Source organism: Talpa europaea (assembly GCF_964194135.1).
Source record: "Talpa europaea genome assembly, chromosome: 9".
Classification (NCBI taxonomy): domain Eukaryota; kingdom Metazoa; phylum Chordata; class Mammalia; order Eulipotyphla; family Talpidae; genus Talpa; species Talpa europaea.
In genome coordinates, this window is record NC_140076.1 from 78,347,968 (window position 1) to 78,367,063 (window position 19,096).

Genomic DNA, 19,096 nt, shown 5'->3' on the forward strand with positions numbered 1-19,096 from the left:
CATGCATGAACTCCAAATTACTCTTGCATACACTGTCCCCCCTGTCTGGCCATGAGTACAGTCAGACAAGGTCTACGGGTATGCCCACTGGGAAACACATCAAGCCCATCAGAGGCAACAGTATCCTCAACCCACTGTATCTTATTCCTAAAAGACTATTATTACTATAGGTCTTTCTTTCTGGAATTCAAAGTGTTTTAGACATATAGCAAAGCATTGCATGAGCTTCAGAGTAATCTACTGAGCTACAGATTAGGTTAAAATTGGTTTTTGAGCCTCCTGGTGGCGCAGCAGTTGAGCACTGGGCAGCGAGGCTGCCCGCAGCCTCTGCAGCGCCGGTTCAATCCTGGGCCGCCAGTGAGGGTCCCAAATAGCGCACAGATCTCTCCTGCCATGCCCACTGCTCCCCTCAGCAGTGTACTTCATCAGTCTGCCTGTTCTGCTCCCCACTCTGGCTCTGGTGAATTCTCTCACCCTCCTGACTGAATTCTCCACCTTCCGACTCTACCCAGTGCTTGTATAAATAAATAAATAAATCTTAAAAAAAAAAATTGGTTTTGATGTTTTTTGTTTGGTTTTTGCATAGAAGAACGGAGGCGTAGGCCAGAGGTGCTGGGGTAAGAGGGTGGGGGGGGGGGGGGAAGAATATTCACCAGAGTCAGAGAGGGGAGAACAGGCAGATTTACTATTGAAATACACTGCTAAGGGGAGTAGCAGGTGAGAAAGGAGAGGTCTGCTGCGCCATACGTGGGTTACCTTCCTGGCCAGGGATTGAACTCAGGCCGTAGAGATAACAGTACTGAGACTTAACCCCCAATGTTCAAATGCTGATTTTAAAAAATAAAGTGACTTTCTTTCAGGACTATTCCCTCATCATCTTTTTTTTTTAAGATTTATTTATTTAGGGCCTCCCTGGTGGTGCAGCGGTTGAGCGCTGGGTTGCGAAGCTGCCTGCGGCCTATTCAGCGCCGGTTCGATCCCCGGCTGCTCCCCGGCCACCGGAGGAGGGTCCCATATGGCGTGCAGACCTCTCCTGCCGCCCGCTGCTCCCCTCAGCAGTGTACTTCCGTCTTTCTGCCTGCTCTGCTCCCCGCTCTGGCTCTGGTGAATTCTCTCACCCTCCCGCGCTTCTGACTGTACCCAGTGCTTGCATAAATAAATAAATAAATAAATAAATCTTAAAAAAAAAAAAACAAAAACAAAAACAAAACCTTCAGGAATATGCTGTCTATGAGTCGAGGAAAGCAATCTCTTTTTAAAAAAAAAAAAAGATTTATTTATTTATGCATACACGAACTGGGGATACAGGCCCGAGGTGCCGGGGGTAGGCGGTGGTGGTGGTGAGAGGATTCATCAGAGATAGAGTGGGGAGCAAAACAGGCAGATCTCCTGAAATACATTGCTGAGGGTAGCAGCGGTTGAGTCAGGAGAGGTCTGCTGCACCATGTGGGTAGCTCCCTGGCTGGCTGGCTGGGGGATCGAACTCATGCTGCAGAGGCTGTGGACAGCTTCATAGTGTTGCATTTAACCCCTTGCGCCACCAGGGAGGTCCAGCCATGCCCCATATTCTAATATATCTAAAAGCAAAGTATGTATATGGAGGTATGGGTTGGTGAAGAGCTAAGCCTGTTACTTGTCAACTGAACATTTGAAATAATTCCCCCAACACTAATTTTAAGATTGTGCTTTTCCAAAGCTCTACATCACATACTCACCAATGGAAATCTTGTCTGAAGCATCTGTAAGTCATCATAACCATATACTTGCGGCTGAAAGAGACAAACATGTGACAGTATTAATGGGGTCTACTCATGATGATAGTAACAAACCAAGAAGCTAACACACAAGATAAAGCAACAGAACATTCATCCATCCTTGCTCTTAAAAAAAAAAAAAAAAACACAGAATGTAGATTATTTCCTTCAGTTTTTTCTAAAGAGAAAGAAGTGAAGTACAAAGGGATTAAATGATTCATGAAAGGTCTTGAAGCTTACCTTCAAGCCTTCAAGTAGTACTGATTGAACTCAACCAGCCTGCCCTTCTGGGGAGCAGTAGGGTAGACAAAGGTCATATACGAGAACAGCCTGCTTTCCTGTCTAGTCCATCTGTCTTTGTCTCTTACAGGCTTCAAACAAGCTTGAAATTTGTCTCCTTCACAAAGTCACATTGTACTCTTACTTTCTCTAATGTCTGGGTACTAAAGTAGCGTTGCTTAAAAAAAAAAAAGTGTAAAGTGCTAGTGGGTATTTTCTGTCCACTTACTCTGTATTTTAACTACAGTCTTCCACCTGAAGAAAGGAGTATAAAGAGTAGCCACACCACTTTCACTTTATGTATCACTTACCGGGTAGGCATGTAACAGCCCTGGAGCCATAATATATGGATTAGGCAACAATGGCGGGACCCCAGGAGGGAGGTTGGGAGGAGCTTTTCCTAAAAGAAAAATTACATTTTTGTCCAGTCACACAATTATTTCTTTCCTTCATCCCAAAAGAATGCCATCAACTTTCTAGGCAAGGTTACCTGAAGTCGTAGCAACTGAGCTTCGAGTAGAGGCTGTGACAGTGGAGTTACTGCCTAGGCTGAGGCCCAGGTTACTGCCACTATTCAGACTGGAGGAGACACTGACCACTGGGGGAGGTGCAGAGACTGTGCTGGATGTGGTTGAGAAAGTGCTGGAGGAAGAATGGAGATTCGCCTCACTCTCCACGCTTGTGTGCTTCAATTAGGGGGAGCAGTAGAAAACATGAGGAAATAGTGATTAGCTTACCAGAGCAGAAAAGATACACAATCCCATTGGTTGTTCATATCATCAAGTCAACCTCCTAATTACAAAGGCAAGTCAGGGTACCAAGGGGCCTCCCTGGTAGTGCAAGCGGTTGAGTGCAGCGCTATGAAGCTGTCTGCAGCCTCTGCAGTGCTGATTCGATCCCTGCCAGCAGCGGAGCAACCCACATAGAGCATCAGACCTCTCCTGTCTCACCCACTGCTCCCCTCAGCAGTGTATTTCAGTCAGTCTGCCTGTTCTGTGCCTCGCTCTGTCTCTGGTGAATCTTCTCACCCTCCCACACATCTGGCCTGTACCATGGTTCTTGTATAAATAAATCAATCTTAAAAAAAAAAAAAAGAAAGAAAAAAGACAGGGTACCAAGGTGCCATCTGCTAAATTACTAAGTGTTCTCCAACTACACATTTCCAACAGTATGTAATCTGGCAAGGATGGTAATAAGACCCACATACATCATTACTCTGTTCATAAAGAGAACACATGGGGACAAATTCCCTCAAAACCAACACTTATTGGCCAGTAAAGAAAGAGCTCATTTAGATTTGAAAAATAGGTCTTTCTACCTACATTCTTCTTTACCAGCTCAGCACCCCCACCCCCCAAAAAAAATCAAAACCACAATTCAGGGCCCTCCCAGTGGTGCAGAAGTAGGGGTCTTGGGCCTCCCCGGTGGCGCAGCGGTTGAGTGCTGGATTGCAAAGCTGCCTGCAGCCTCTGCAGCGCCAGTAAGATCCCGGGCTGCTCCCTGGCCACCGGAGGAGTGTCCCACATGGCGCGCAGACCTCTCCTGCCGCCCGCTGCTCCCCTCAGCAGTGTACTTCTGTCCCTCTGCCTGCTCTGCTCCCTGCTCTGGCTCTGGTGAATTCTCTCACCCTCCCGGGATTCTGACTGTACCCAGTGCTTGTATGTATGTATGTATATATAAATAAATAAATAATCTTTTTAAAAAAAAGTTGGGGTCTCAGTACAATCGAGCTCTCATCAGCCGCTACATGAGTTTGATCCCCCACCAGGGAGTTGGCCCACATGGCACAGCAGACCAATCCTGTCTCGCCCATTGCCTCCCTCAACAGTGTATTTCAACAGATCTGTCTGTTCTGCTCCCCACTCACTCTGTCTCTGGTGAATCCTCTCATCACTCCCGCCCGCACTTCTGGCCTACACCCCAGTTCTTGTATGCATAATAAATAAATTTTTCAAAAAATTTTTTTTAATTCATGGGGTATATTTAAGGAAAGATAGACTCCAAATAAAAACTTAGTCCGCATTATTTTCTCCTAGGCTTCTGGCAAACTAAATGCATTTATCCAGAATGGATCCTGTTTAAGTTGTCTTTCTCACAAACCCAGCTAATTCCACAAATAAGTTGTTATAATTTCACAACAATAAAATTCATTGACCAAAAGTTCTCATCTTATCTCTACTTTCATAAGGATACTGGCACTTGCACTGAATATTTTAAAGATTCATATTCAGCATACCCCAGACCAAGGAATAAGAATGTTTATACCAGCTAGAAAGATTTTGTTCTTATGGAATTTACCATAGCATACAATTAAAACAATCTTCAGCAGGAGACAAAAATAAAAGGACCACATAAAGATTCAGGAAAGTTACTAGCAAGAATTTGAGAAATGGCCCACAAATCTACATTTCTGGATTCTTACACCTTTCTCGGCTTTCCAATACCCTTTTACTCATTTCTTGCAACCTCACACCAATTTTTCATTTCTTTTAAAGATGTATTTTATTTATGGCATATAAGTACTGCAGTGTAAGCCAGAGGTGCGGGGGTCGGGGGGGGGGGGCGCTAGTTTGTGTGTGAAAGGATTCACCAGAAACAGTGTGGGGAGTAGAACAGGTGCATCTACTGAAATACACTGCTGAAGCGAGCAGCAGGTAAGACAGGAGAGGTCTGTTGCACCATGTGGGTTAGCTCCCTGGCTGGAGATCAAACTCAGGCCATCTGAGTGGGCCACTGGTGACAGTGCTGAGACTTAACCCCTAGTACACCAGAGAGGCCCCAATTATCATTTCTTAAATAATTTTCAAGAAACCCCTCATGGGAGAACCTTATGGCTGTGTAGCTGTAAGAGAAATAAAACTGTACTTCCTCTTTCACAGCATCAAACTTACCAGAAGAGTGGATGTCGACGTGCGCCCAGAAGATGTTGATGATGAAAGGGTATTCTGCTGAGTAGATAACGTGCTGTCAGGAAAAAAAGAGGTTGCCCTCAGTCACTCAATGCTATAGTTACCAGACCTAAAGCTTCAGGAAAGAACACAAGCAAGGAGATAAGGCAATGGAATCAAGGCGATCATACGGAAAGCACAACAACATGGGTGGGAAGGGGGAAACAGGGAGTAGCTAAACCAAGAATGAATGTTGAAAAAGGCATATAAACCTACTCTGTCTCCCCCCTCTTTGAGGTCATTCACTTAGTTAATGCGGTCTCTTCAGGCAAAGAGAGTAAGACAGAACCAGAAAGCTGCTATTGCTACTTAATGACCCCAAGCTCCACCCCCACCACAAATCACCTGCTATGTTGTGTGGTGGTAGTATTTGGAATCTCCTCATTGTGGCTCAAGCCACCCAAAGAGGATGAGTGCTGATTGGTTGTTGTCAGTAAGGAAGCTGCAGATACCGTTTCACTGAGAGGGGGGATGCTAGAAGTGGAAGGTGAGTCAGATTTCACTGCAGAGCCTGTAGCACCTGGAAATAAAGAAAGGAATTCATCCCATTAGAGGAAAGGCAGTGTTTACAAAAAGCAGAAGAGGAGACAAGTCTTAGGCTGCCCCCAAAACTAGGATGTGTGTAATTTAATAATGGAGCATTTGTGTTTGGGTAGAATCATTTTTTTCACATTCCAAACATTCACAGCACTGATCTTATTTGTCCAGTTAAGGGAACTAAGGGGATTGTCATAGCTTTAAAATGGAGAATCTGAAATTCATGATAGTTCTACTTAGCTGTTTAATCTAAAACTATCATGAATTTCAGATTCTCCATTTTAAAGCTAAGTAGAACCAAGTCAAGACTATAACCAGAAGTTTTGATCATTGAACCAGGGCTCTTTTCACTACAATCTAAAGAAATGCAAAAATGCTCAAAGGTGAGAGAACAAATGAGAGGAAAAAGCCTGAATACTCACCTTCAACAGATTGCGTGGTCTGTAACTGCGTGGCCTGCACAGAACTGAAGCCATTCTGGTACACAAGGAGTAAGAAAACTCAAGTGAACATGCCATGTTAGTACTATCTGAGCTTAATTTCAGTCAGCAAACTTTCTGAGAGACTGCAGTTAACCAAAGGGTTAACATAATACAGATTATTCAAATAACCAAAAAACAAAAATTAAAAATAAAAACTAGCTATATGCCACTTGCACAACCAAAGGCAACACCCAAACTGAAGAAGCCCCAAACCCAAAACAGATATAGAAAAGGCCCAAGTCCAAATCCAGTGATATTTGAGGTAGTATGTGGCAGTAAGACAGTTCAGCCAAAACATTGTGTTGGCTCCATCTGACAGTCACTCCACATCACCTTTGGCATATGCTGTTCCCCTCACCAAGTCAAGGCATAGCAAGGTGAGGTCTACTGATATACAGGCAGAAGTCTAAGCAATCAGATTTTCCAAGAAGAGATGACGGGTACTTGAGACTGATTCTACTAGAGACAATCTTTAAATGCAAAGACAATGGCTTTCCGGCTGAGCTTCCAGACAGATGAAAACAACTCTCAAAATTTCATCAATCACAAAAATGTATTTTTCCAATTTTTCATTAGCACTTCTGAGGCTTCCTAGCACCATTTGTCAAGACCTAAAACACTAATTTAAGGGGTTCGTCGGCAATGAATGAATGCCCAGGACCTCATGAAGCTACTACCTTTGCCTGAGTCAGGTCCTTTTGGGGTGATGAAGAGATGGAGCTGGGGTACCGCCGAGTCTGTGTGGATCTCTGTTCATATAGAGGGCCCTGAGCATTATTTTGGGAGGTATAGGTTGTCGACTGAATTGGGCCGCTCTGATAACCGGATTCCTGACTCTGGTTAGATGAAATTGTGGATGAAGATTCACTGTAGGGAATGGAGAAGGAAAATCTCAGAGAAACAAAACAGAGCAGAGCCACTGATACTAATGCAATCATGGATAGCTACAACTAGAGTAAGCTGATTACAACCAGAAAGAAGTTTTCCAGTAACAAGTTAAAAAAAACTGCCAAGTTTTTCCAGACAACAGAAAGAATTTCCATATCCCCTAGAACCAGGGTCATGAATTTAAAATGGAGCTTAAAAACTTTTAAAGTAAGAAAAAAAAAAGTTCCCCTACATTCTGCTGTGTAAGAAAAAAAGAGGCTAAAGGTCAATACAACGGATGTACTACTTTGGCTCCTTTAATACATCATAATATAAACCCTAAGCAAGGGAGGAGTCACTTTTTGCTTACAATTCTTTTAAGAAATGTTCCAAGAACTCTCAAAACCCTACTAGATTTAAAGTTACTTACTGGCAGAACTCTTCTGAGAGGGACTTTTAAATACTCACATGCATTAGTGGTAATTATAATTCAATAAAGCTAGGCAAAGATCAGCCATCTGTATTTTTAAATTCTAAGGATTAAGAAAAAGTCTAATCCCTGAAATTCCTCCAGGATTTTATACTATTTAAAACGGCCTTCCTGGGCCTCCCTGGTGGCGCAAAGGGTTAAGCACCACACTATGAAGCAATCCACAGCTTCTGCAGCACAAGTTCGATCCCCGGCCAGCCAGGGAGAAACCCATATGGCGCAGCAGACCTCTCCTGTCTCACCCACTGCTACCCTCAGCAGTGTATTTCAGTCAATCTGCCTGTTCTGTTCCCTGCTCTGTCTCTGGTGGATCCTCTCACCCCCTGCATCTCTGGCCTGTGCCCCAGCTCTTGTATGCATAAATAAATAAATCTTAAAAAAAAAAAAAAAAAGGCCTTCCTGATAAATCTAGAGGAGGAGGAAAAGCTTCTACTGGAAAGGATCCTGTTAATTTGTGTAATTTATTAATGCTACTTCCTTTCCTATGGGTTCAAACTTATAATCTTCATAGGCATAAGCTCTACACTAAAGGGCTAAAAAGAGTGTCAAAATCAACTTTTAGCTGCAGCAGACTCCAAGGTACATCAGGGGTGTGGAATACATCACCAAAAACTGTGCTTGGATATCCTAGAAGTACTCAAGGGGTATTATTTCTATTTGGTTCATATTTATACATAATCCTAGTAACAATGTTTTAAAGGACTCAACAAAATGCTGTAAATGGTTACTTTTCCCTTACTTAGAGGTTTGGCTCTCCAGAGTTCCAAGAATCAGCAAGAGACAGAAAAAGTGGTTAAGGCCTAATTAAAGAAGTCTTATGACAGATGTTTCCTCTACCTGGCCGTGCTGGTATAGAGGCTACTTGGAGCCTGGCTTGAAGAGGCGCTCGTGGTGGGGGTGGACTCATAATCAGAAAGGACAGGCTCTGACCCAAACTGCAATGCCCCAAACTGCAGGTTTAGCCCTGAGATATCTGCTGAGCCAGGCATCTCCACAGCCAGAGCAGGAATCTATTGTAAAGAAAACAGTGGTTTATTGTAATCTTAAAGACTTAAAAAATGCTTGCTTCAAACATTTCAACTGTCCAAACCATATCCCTATAACCTCAATCATCAAATCCTATACCCCATCCTCCTTGCCCTAAAGGTAATAATATCTTGCAGTTCAAGTACCTTAGAAGTCAAGGAGGCTTTCTTCTTCTGCTGTTTCAGTTTTTGCTGAGCCGGCTGAGGGCTGGAGGATTGGTTGTCTGAAGACCCAGGAGACATTTGTGGAGCCGAGGTGGATTTGCTTGGCAGAGGAGAAGATGGGGGTGGAGGTGCAGCTGTGGAAGTAGCCACTGAAGATGGCTTCTCCTGAAGGAACACTTCCATCATGGTTGAAGATGGGGTGAAAGCCTGGCGTTTTGTAAAAGGACTGTGCACTGCTGAATCATTTGAGTTCTTCAAATCTGCAAGAGGAAACCATATGCATGAGGCCAGAAGTGCTAGTGAACCTAAAGAAAATGCTATTATCCTGCTCTAGAGTTATGAAGTAGGCCCTCAGGAATCAAAACCTCATATAGATTATAGACATTAGATGATAATTTCATTTCTGTGACAATCTTCAGGATCATATTTGTTCTCATGTAGAGTCTAATCAAATCAATGCTATTATTACGCTGCCTGTTCTAAGAAAGGAATCTAAAAACTTTCCATTTTTAGAGTATGTGGTCCTAAAAGGCCAAGTAGACATGGATCCTTCCGGGGCAATGTGTTCTTCTGAAACACCAAAGCTAAACCTAGGAAGACTCCAAAATATCCCATCAACAGAAAAATGCAACTATATATGAGTGTGTGTGTGTGTATATATATATACACATATATACACACACATATATAAATTTGATGGAAAAAAATTTATAGCTTCAACTTTTTATTATTTGCCAGCTTTCTGAACTCTGCCTATCGAAGGGCAGTCAATTTATCAATTAGTTGCCCTTCTCAAAAAAGGACACATCCTCCACCCGCTACTACTTCTGCTAGCCTCTTGACTGTAATGCTCTGATGCTTAAAGAATGCAAGTAACTTTCCATCTTTCTCACCATACTGCACCAACGACGGGGACTGCGTGTTGGAGCCCATGTCCCAAGAGGAGGTGGTGGCGGTTCCAGACTGAGAATGCTGAGCTGCCAACTGAGCCAGGGCCTGAGCAGTCTTGAATTGCTCCAAGAACTGGGAGCCAGTGGTGCTGCTGCCTTTAGCTTCACCAACATCACCAAATCCTTTCCCTAACATGCTCACCTGTAGATCAATACAGAGATTAGAGTAATCTACAGCCACAACCCTGTTCAGAAACATACTACACAGAATGAAAGCCCGTACAGTTCAGACAAATAAAGAATGTCACTAAGCTAAGTATACGGCAGGTCCATTATAGTACACACTATGAAGTCAGACTGTCTAGATTCAAATCCTATGCATTTGTAGAAAAATTAATTGTAATTTCTCTGTAATTCATTTACCTCATTGAAAAGGAAAGTAATACTTCACGAAGTTTAGAAAAATTAAACATAATGTATACAAAGAATTTCAATATATGCATGATACAGTAAGCACACAAAATTTCAGTCATTTAAATTTATACCATCACTACCTTCCCTTCCTTCCCTGGGATATAGCGCTAATGACTAGGTAATTCCCTGTATAGAAGTTTTAAATCAACAAATACGCAACTACTAAATTAACATGAAGATAACATGAAATTTCACTTTCACTTTAGCCATTTAATGTCACTTTCTCTAAACAGCTCAAAAGAAATGAAAATAACTAACTGGAGCCTCTACTCAATGCTGCTAGTAACTAGCAGAGAAAAAGAAGTTAAACACACAACTTTTAGACCAAACAATGAGTCAATATGATTTCACAGTTTTCTCAGTGTAAAACTTAGTTTTTAGAGGATCTCCCCCAGTACCCAATACCAAGTAAAAACTGCCTGCCCAATGCAGATGAACCATGTAGCCCTAACTATTCCAAAAATTTCCAACAAGATTTAACCTGGTTTTCCAGAGGTTTATTTGACAATATCATCCTCACATCCATCTAGAGTGTTTTCTTATTAAAAATCAGTTTGTTCAAATTAACATAAATTGATCAGCATACTGATCAATATAAGCAATGAGAATGCACAGAATTTACTAAACTGTAACAGGTGACAAACATTAAATAAAATGTTAAAATTAAGTGCAAGTATGCTGAAAACAAATTTCATATCAGAATTTGAATCTGGTTGTAAATATTCAGAATTTCAGACATTAAGAGAGACACAGGAGAGCCTCCCTGGTGGTATAGGGGTTAAAGTCTCAGCGCTATCAAGCTACTACCAGCCACTGCAGCCTGAGTTCGATCCCCAATCCCTAGCCAGGGAGCTGGCGCAGACCTCTCTTGTCTTGTCCGCTGCTCCCCTCTGCAGTGTATTTAGTAGATCTGCCTGTTCTGCTCCCCAACTCTGTCTTTGGTGAATCCTCTTACCTCCCCCAGTCCCCCATACCTCTGGCCTACACCTCAGTTCTTGTATACATAAACAAATAAAATCTTAAAAAAAAAAAAAAAAAAAAGACACAGGGCATCTAATAAGTACATTATCCAATATTAGGGGTTGGTAGTTATTTCCTGGTATTTGTTACACCTTCTTACAATCTTTGTCCCACTTTATTTCTTCTTTTTTATGTCAACATTCCACTCCATTTCCCTTCCCCCCCACCTTTTCTTACCTGTCACCTTTCATATATGGCAGAATATCAACCACCAAATTATAATTAACACAAAAAACCACTTTAACGGTTAAAAACTGACAAGAGTTCTGGATTAGAGATTAGCTCAGTAGTTTTCTAGTTAAAATAATTACAAGGAAAGGTCCTCCCTGGTGGCGCAGGAGGTTAAGCACAGCACTGTAAAACTGTCTGCAACCTCTGCAGCACGAGTTCAATTCCCGGCCAGCCAGGGAGCTACCCACATGGTGCAGCAGACCTCTCCTGTCTCGCCCGCTGCACCCCTCAGCAGTGTACTTCGTCATTCTGCCTGTTCTGCTCTCCTCTCTGGCTCTGGTGAATTCTCTCACCCTCCCTTGCTTCTGACTGTACCCCGTGCTTGTATAAATAAATAAATAATCTTAAAAAAAATAAAATAAAATAAAATTACTAGGAAAAATAAAATTGAATGCACACACAGCCTTAAAATTATAACATACCCTCCATCAAAAATTGACAAAACAGGGCCTCCCCGGTGGCGCAGCGGTTGAACGCTGGGTTGCGAAGCTGCCCGTGGCCTCTGCGGCGCCGGTTCAATCCCCGGCTGCTCCCCGGCCACGGGAGGAGGGTCCCACATGGCGCGCAGACCTCTCCTGCCGCCCGCTGCTCCCCTCAGCAGTGTACTTCGGTCCTTCTGCCTGCTCTGCTCCCTGCTCTGGCTCTGGTGAATTCTCTCGCCCTCCCACGCTTCTGACTGTACCCAGTGCATGTATAAACAAACCATCAAACAAACAAACAAATAAATAAATAAAACATGCCTCTATAAAAAATAAACAAATTTTTAAAAAATTGACAAAAAAAGTTTTTTTAAAAAAGCAATTCTTAGGATGTACTGACTATAAGAAAATGGGTCCTTGCATCATCTTCACTTAGTCTAAATAATTTCTTTTGAATAATTAATGGGCCTCCCTGGTGGTACAAGGGATTACGTCTCAGCACTGTGAAGCTATCCACAGCCACTGAAGCAGGAGTTCAACCCCCGGCCAGGGAGCTGACCCACATGTTGCAACAGACCTCTCCTGTCTTGCCTGCTGCTCCCCATAGAAGTGTATTTCAGTAGATTGGCCTTTTCTGCTCCCCACTCTGTCTCTGGTGAATCCTCTCACCCCCCACACCTCTGGCCTATACCCCAGCTCTAATTTTTTTAATGTTCTGAACCAAGTCACATGACTTATATGCCCTAAGTTATTAATAAATTATATCACTACTTACACCTCAGTTATATAGTCCTTATCTGATTTCTTATTTGTCTTCCTAAAGTCTTATAAGATAGGCACAGTGAACAAACTTACCCCTATTCTTAACGCTTAAAGAGAAAAAAAGAAAGAGGTAGGAAGCGTGCTGATTCAGGAAGTCCCCAAGTGTTTGGAAGCCTAGTCAAGAAATGGCTGGTTTCAATAAACATATATGGCAATTTTGCTTCAAAATTTGTTGATGGTATTGATTTTTCCTCTTCAAGCGTGATAGCAAACAACTGTTTGAACAATGGATATTCAATAAATGGTTAACTCATTTTTATAAGCTAGTTCTAAGTCCTCTCTTAGAACTATCCCCTATCTAACTCAATTTCTCTACACTGAAGTTGCATAATAGGACAGTTGTTTTATCCTGCTACAAACTTTTCACTGTCACTAGAAGGAATTACTTTATGTATGTGTGCTAGAGTCACCAGGCAAGTTTGAGTAGGATACACCATGTTTCCCACTTACCATATTATGATGAGAAAATGTGTTCCCTGAAGCAGGCTGTGACATAGTACTCTGCTTCGAGTTACTGAACACCAGAGGCTGGGCAAGAGAAGGAGCCTGAGATGGATCCATATTAGAGGAATCATTCTCAATTGAAGATGGTGTCTTCCCCAACAGAACAGCAAGGTCAATTCTAGTGAAGAAATGCAAGATCTTAATGAATAATGCTAGTATTCTGAACCAACATCTGACTCAGACTATGGTTAGATCAAAAAGAAGTTACTCCCCCAGAAACGCAAAGCCCTAAAATACTTGATTTACCAAAGTGATAAATAAGAGTCACCATATTATCTATAGTCATATTCCAACAATGTTGTCAATCTTAACGAAGGTAAAAATTTTGGTGAAATGAGGGCCTCCCTGGTGGCAAAAGGGGTTAAGTCTCAGCACTATGCAGCTATCTGCAGGCAGAGGCTGACCCACATGGGGAAGAAGACCTCTACTGTCTCGCCTGCTGCTCCCCTCAGCAGTGTACCAGTCCGTCTGCCTGTTCTGTTCCCCTCTGTGGCTCTGATGAATCCTCTCACCCCCTGCACCTTTGGCCTTATATCCCACTTCTTGTATACATAAATAAATCTTGAAAGAAAACAGAACAGATATCTAAGCTGTATACTTGAAAACTGGCATCTCAAATGGCTTTGGAACAAAGGATCTGGGAAAGTTTTCCCAAAGCTTTATAAACTCCAAGTTACCTGTGGCACCTAAATAAATAAATAAATAAATGTTCACAAAAAATATGTAGACACAAAAATAGGCACATGGATCAATGGAATAGAATAGAAAGCCCAAAAATAAGTCCACACACATATCAGTACCTAATTGTGAAAGCAGCCACCACCAAACTATGGGGAAAAAGAGAGCCTCTTTTAATAAATGGTGCTTGGAAACCTGGAAGGCCACACATGAAAAAATAAAGTTGGATCACTCTCTAACTCCTTACACGAAAATAAATTCCAAATGGATTAAAGATTTAGATATAGGGGCCGCCCCTGGTGGCGCAGGCGGTTGAACGCAGGGTTGTGAAGCTGTCTGCAGCTTCTGCAGCACTGGGTTTGATCCTGGCTGGCTGGCGAGAGTCCCACATGGCACGGCAGACCTCTCCTTTCTCACTCGACCTCTCCTGTCTCGCCTGCTGCTCCCCTCAGCAGTGTATTTCGTCAGTCTGCCTGTTCTGTACCCTACTCTGTCTCTGGTGAATCCTCTCACCCTCCCATGCATCTGACCTGTACCCCAGTTCTTGCATAAATAAATAAATAAATCTTTTTAAAAAGGCAGATAAAACAATAACAAAAAATATACAAAACAATGGCAGGATATCCTATGACATCAACAATTAAGATGTTTTTGGAGGGGCCTCCCCGGTGGCGCAGCGGTTGAGCGCTGGGTTGCGAGGCTGCCCGCAGCCTCTGCGGCACCAGTTCGATCCCTGGCTGCTCCCCGGCCACCGGAGGAGGGTCCCACATGGTGTGCAGACCTCTCCTGCCACCCGCTGCTCCCCTCAGCAGTGTACTTCGGTCCTTCTGCCTGCTCTGCTCCCCGCTCTGGCTCTGGTGAATTCTCTCGCCCTCCCGCGCTTCTGACTGTACCCAGTGCATGTATTAAAAAAAAAAAAAAAAAAAAAAAAAAAGAAAGCAAGCAAACAAACAAATAAATAGGTAAATAAAACATGCCTCTATTTAAAAAAAAAAAAAAAGATTTTTTGGAGACTTAAGGAAAATAAAAGCAAAAATAAACAACTGGCCTTACCTCAAGATAAAAAGCTTTTACATAGAAAAAACACAAGATAAAATAGTCACACACTATATAGCCATCAAGGGGTTACTATCCAAGATAAAAACCCATTTAGTAAGTGGTCAGTATATATGAACAGACAATTCACCAAAAAGGCTACCTCGTATGCCAACAGACACATGAAAAATGTTCATCACCACTCTTTCACTTCCACTGAAAGCTGTTAAAGAAACAATGATACTATCTGACACCTGTGAGAATACCAAATATTAAGAAGACCCCCTACAAGAAGATGAGGAGAAAGAGGAACCCCATCAAACTGTTGACAAGAATGTAACCTGGTCCAACCATTATGAAAAGTAAACCAGATTTACCTTAAAAAACTAAAAATGGAAATACCGTATGACCCAGCAATCCCACTCTTGGGCATCCAGCCAAAGAACATGAAACCATTAATCAAAAAACTATATGCCCTACAATGTTTACTGCAACACAATTTACAACAACTAGGACATGGAAACAATGTACATGCTCAATGACAGAGGACTGGATCAAAAAGATGTGATATATCCGTGCTATGTGATATCACTTGAAAAAGACAAAATGCTGCCATTTACAGCAAAATAGAAGGAAAGAGTTCGAAGGAATTATGTGTAGTAAAGCAAGTGAAAATTAGAAAGACTAATACTGGACTCTTGCATAGTGGATAATTTAAAGAAGTAAAATACAAAAACTGGCAGACATTAATAAATAACATGAGGGCTCTGAGATTAAGGAGGAGACAGGAGGGAAGAAAGGATTAAGGTGATTTAAGGGATGGTGTTGGGGGGCAGGTAGAAATAAATATACAAGGAGCCCTCTTTAACCATGGTTTATGCTAATGAGGTTATTCAGGATGGGGTCAGTAACCCAAAACACACTGTGTTGAGAAACACTAAGAGCTAGAACTTTCAGCCCCACCAATCTATCTACTTCTAGGGAAAGAGGGGAGCTGGAGACTAAGCTCAACAATAAATGATTTAATCAGCCATGCCTACATTATGGAGCTTTGACAAAAACTTTTCAACAATGAGATTCAGTTTCCAAGTTGATGAAACATCCATGTGTTAGACAGGTAACATGTCCAGAGAGAATATAGAAGCTCTATCACTCACCCCACTAACTTTTATAAAAAGATTCAGATAATCCTGTCCGAATTTTTTATACATCCATCACTTACATATGGCTGTTTCTGAGTGCCAATCACAATAAACCAGTAATATCAATTTTTTGAGTTCTGTGAATAGTTCTAGCAAACTACTGAACCTGGAGAGAGGAGAGTTATGAGAACTCCCGAATTTGTAGTCACCTGGTCAGAAGTGTGTCAGGCCAGGGCACCTATTTAGAGGTGACTGATAAAGTAGGGTCAGTCTTGTGGAACGAAGCTATCAACATAAGTGTGCACTAACTCTGGCTACTCAGTGTCAGAACTGCATTGAATTGTTCGACACCTAGTTGGGCGTCAGAGAACTGCCAAATTGGTGTGGAAAAAAATGACACATATGCCATGTCAGGGGGGAAAAAAAAAACACAATACGTCTGGTAATGACATCTCTAATATCCCATTCCTATCACACTTCTCTTTTGGACCTTCTGAGTTGTTAACAGTTGTATATCCAAGTCTAGAAACTTTCAGGGAACAAAAATATTCCCTTATGAGTGTATCTGCCTCCATTAACCCCAATACCAAGGTTCAAATTCTAATAAGTTCATCCCAATGATCCAAAGAATAAAAAGGATCACTGATTGGTTCTGCAGATAAAGCAAGCCAATAAACTGTTAAACAGTTCTGCAAACTCAAAAATAATTGAAGACACTTCCACTTGTGAATTTTCTTTGCCTGACTTAACATAACTTCTGTTGTGTTACATTTCAGTTAATGCCAGTGATGCCAACAGGCTAACCTATGTAATTAAAGGGTTACTTAGGGGAGAATCAGCTTTTAAATGGTAATATCTGAACTTCCATTCAGTAGATTAACTCTTACCAACTCATAAATTTATCAATTAACTAAAAAAGAAAGCAAATGTGATTTGGTTACCAATTATTACCAACATTATAGAAGTCTGTAAAGCCCTAGTGCTACTCATCCTAATAACTATCTCAGTAGAACTCTTTGGAAAAATATACTGAATTTTACCACACACTTGCCTCTGACCAGCAGTGATTGTCACATTCTCTGCAGGCAGAGGCACTGAAGACACATTAGAGGCAGTGAAGATCTTGGTCTCAGAAAGCTGGAAAACAGAAGAATTAGTCACTCCTGGTGTTAGGTAAGTTACAGTCAGAAAGCTGGCACAGGTAAGGGTAATTCAACATCAAGAAAAAGGGAAAATTCTTAGAAGAGAGATCTACCCTGAGAACCCATGAATGAGTGAGACCTTCAAACCCTATTATATGCTTATGGTTTTCTCAAGAGATAGAATCAAGGAACCAGTAATATACAGTGGAGTCACATCATATGCACACTGAACTTGGGAAAGCTAATGTATAAGCTGGACAGAAAAATAGAGAAAACCCCTTTATATTTTCCCATTTTAGTTTCTAACTCCAACTCCCTCCCTCCCAAGTCATACTTTATCTTCAATAAGTTAATTCTTGGCTTTTGAGCAGAAAAAGGCCAAGGCACTGGTGAGTTAAGATCTTTTCATGGATAATTTAAACTATTTGCAACTTCTGCTTCATAGTGACCGTATTACACGAGTCTCTCTAAGACACCAAAATGAAATAAAGCAATTATAGGGAATAACTCTTCCTACTATTCGAAAATTTGATTTTGTTTTGTTTTTTGTGTGTGTGTCTTAGGGAATCCACTCCTCTCACCCCCCCCCCCAATATATCATTCTCTGAAAGTTGCTTAAGCAGAATGCTAAATCTTTGAAAATATTCATAAGGCAGTCCAGCACAACTACAATAGAAAATAATCCCCCTCGGATGCTGATACATGTGTAATTTAAAATATTCAGGCCTGGCAACCACATCAATTTGAAGTATCACCGCCTCCTACCATAAAAGCGATCTTGTCTGAATATATACAAGTATAGAAAAGTAGATTTTAAAAATGTTAAAATGGGAGTTCCTTCATGAACCATAATTCACAGCATAAGCTTGGGGAGACCAGAAATCAACATATTTCTTTTACTCAGGTACTACTCCACTGAATTCACAGAGCTTGTTTAAGTGCCACCTATCTACAATGTTCCCAAGTTGAGTCAAGCTGGAAGACAGCCAATTCTACAATAATTTCCATTACAATTACAAAAGTTGGGCTGTGAATAAATATAAGGGTTCTAGAGCCAACCAGATTTTAAACTTGCGGATTTGGTACTCTAACTTCTACTTTATACCCACCTCCAAGCCAATTACAGGACCACACACCAATACTCAATGTGAATCAAATAACAGAATTGCTCTGAGTAAATAAAGTCATGTTCCATCAGCAGCTGTTACTCAATGCACTACCTGTCTAGTTCCATTTCTGGTGCCCTACCCAACCACCAGCTCTTTCCTGGAATAAATCCGACAATCAGATATTGAACTTACACAAGTGCACTTGCCCTTTCCATAGTCTGGTTCCACAGAGTCCTGTTCATGCCCAGTCTCCTTCATATAACATATGTGAAATGTTCTGGCTCAGAACACTATTTTGGATGTAAAAGTTTTGGGTCAGAATCTTAAGGGTGAATTTTGAAGGGTAGAAACATATCCATTTTCTATCCCTAAACACCACTTAGGGATAGAAAGCACTAATGAGGAATGACCTAGGAATACCTACATCTTCATTCCAATCTTCAGTTCCCCACTCCTCTGTTGCAGTCCTCCATGCACCTGGGAATAAAGGAAAACTAGTAAAGCAATTATAAGTTCCAGCAATAGCATGTGCAGAAAACACTTACGTATTAACACTTTGGCAGCCAAAAGTATGACCAGAATTTAGAAATCAGAAGAGATTCTTGGTATTCAGAGCAAGGAAAAAATTACTTAGAAAGGGCTACCTCAGAGCACCAGGGTTTTAATAAGATTATAATTTCACAGAAATTTTGTTTTTGTTACACAGCTCTAATAGCAATGAGCAAGAGTAAGAAAACTCAAGAGTAAGACCCCAACAGACCAAATATGCCAGGCAGTTTCTTTAATGCCCTCAGCCCTCAGATTTAGTAGCCAATTAAGTAAGATAGCAACAGTCAATTCAAACATGCAAACTACACCTACTTATCTGGTATAAGACAACATGGCAGGTAGTCTGAAGAAAGATGGCAGTGATAATATGAACACAAAAGATTGCTACACGATAGTGAAAAGGCAATGAAGGAAGAAAAGGCTTGAAATGCAAACTGAGGGCACTGACGACTGCTACTGAAACTAAATTTAAAAACGCACACTCACGGGCTTCCCTGGTGGTGCAAGGGGTTAAGCACCACACTATGAAGCAAT

The 19,096-nt window shown here is 41.6% G+C and overlaps 1 protein-coding gene across 19 annotated transcripts in view; it reads right to left on the reverse strand.

The window, feature by feature from the left end:
- The window catches only part of UBAP2L (ubiquitin associated protein 2 like), a gene marked incomplete at both ends in the record, with an annotated part of 40,670 nt that overhangs the window by 9,582 nt on the left and 11,992 nt on the right, over positions 1-19,096 (reverse strand). For all 19 annotated transcript variants that reach the window (XM_084243217.1, XM_084243213.1, XM_084243216.1 and 16 more), the window contains 13 exons: positions 1,716-1,769; positions 2,345-2,433; positions 2,524-2,719; positions 4,925-4,997; positions 5,327-5,501; positions 5,941-5,995; positions 6,678-6,867; positions 8,195-8,367; positions 8,530-8,807; positions 9,441-9,639; positions 12,854-13,025; positions 16,808-16,899; positions 18,438-18,490. In XM_084243217.1, coding sequence (XP_084099343.1) covers positions 1,716-1,769; positions 2,345-2,433; positions 2,524-2,719; positions 4,925-4,997; positions 5,327-5,501; positions 5,941-5,995; positions 6,678-6,867; positions 8,195-8,367; positions 8,530-8,807; positions 9,441-9,639; positions 12,854-13,025; positions 16,808-16,899; positions 18,438-18,490 — 1,799 coding nt within the window. The remainder of the gene's footprint in view (positions 1-1,715; positions 1,770-2,344; positions 2,434-2,523; positions 2,720-4,924; positions 4,998-5,326; positions 5,502-5,940; positions 5,996-6,677; positions 6,868-8,194; positions 8,368-8,529; positions 8,808-9,440; positions 9,640-12,853; positions 13,026-16,807; positions 16,900-18,437; positions 18,491-19,096) is intronic.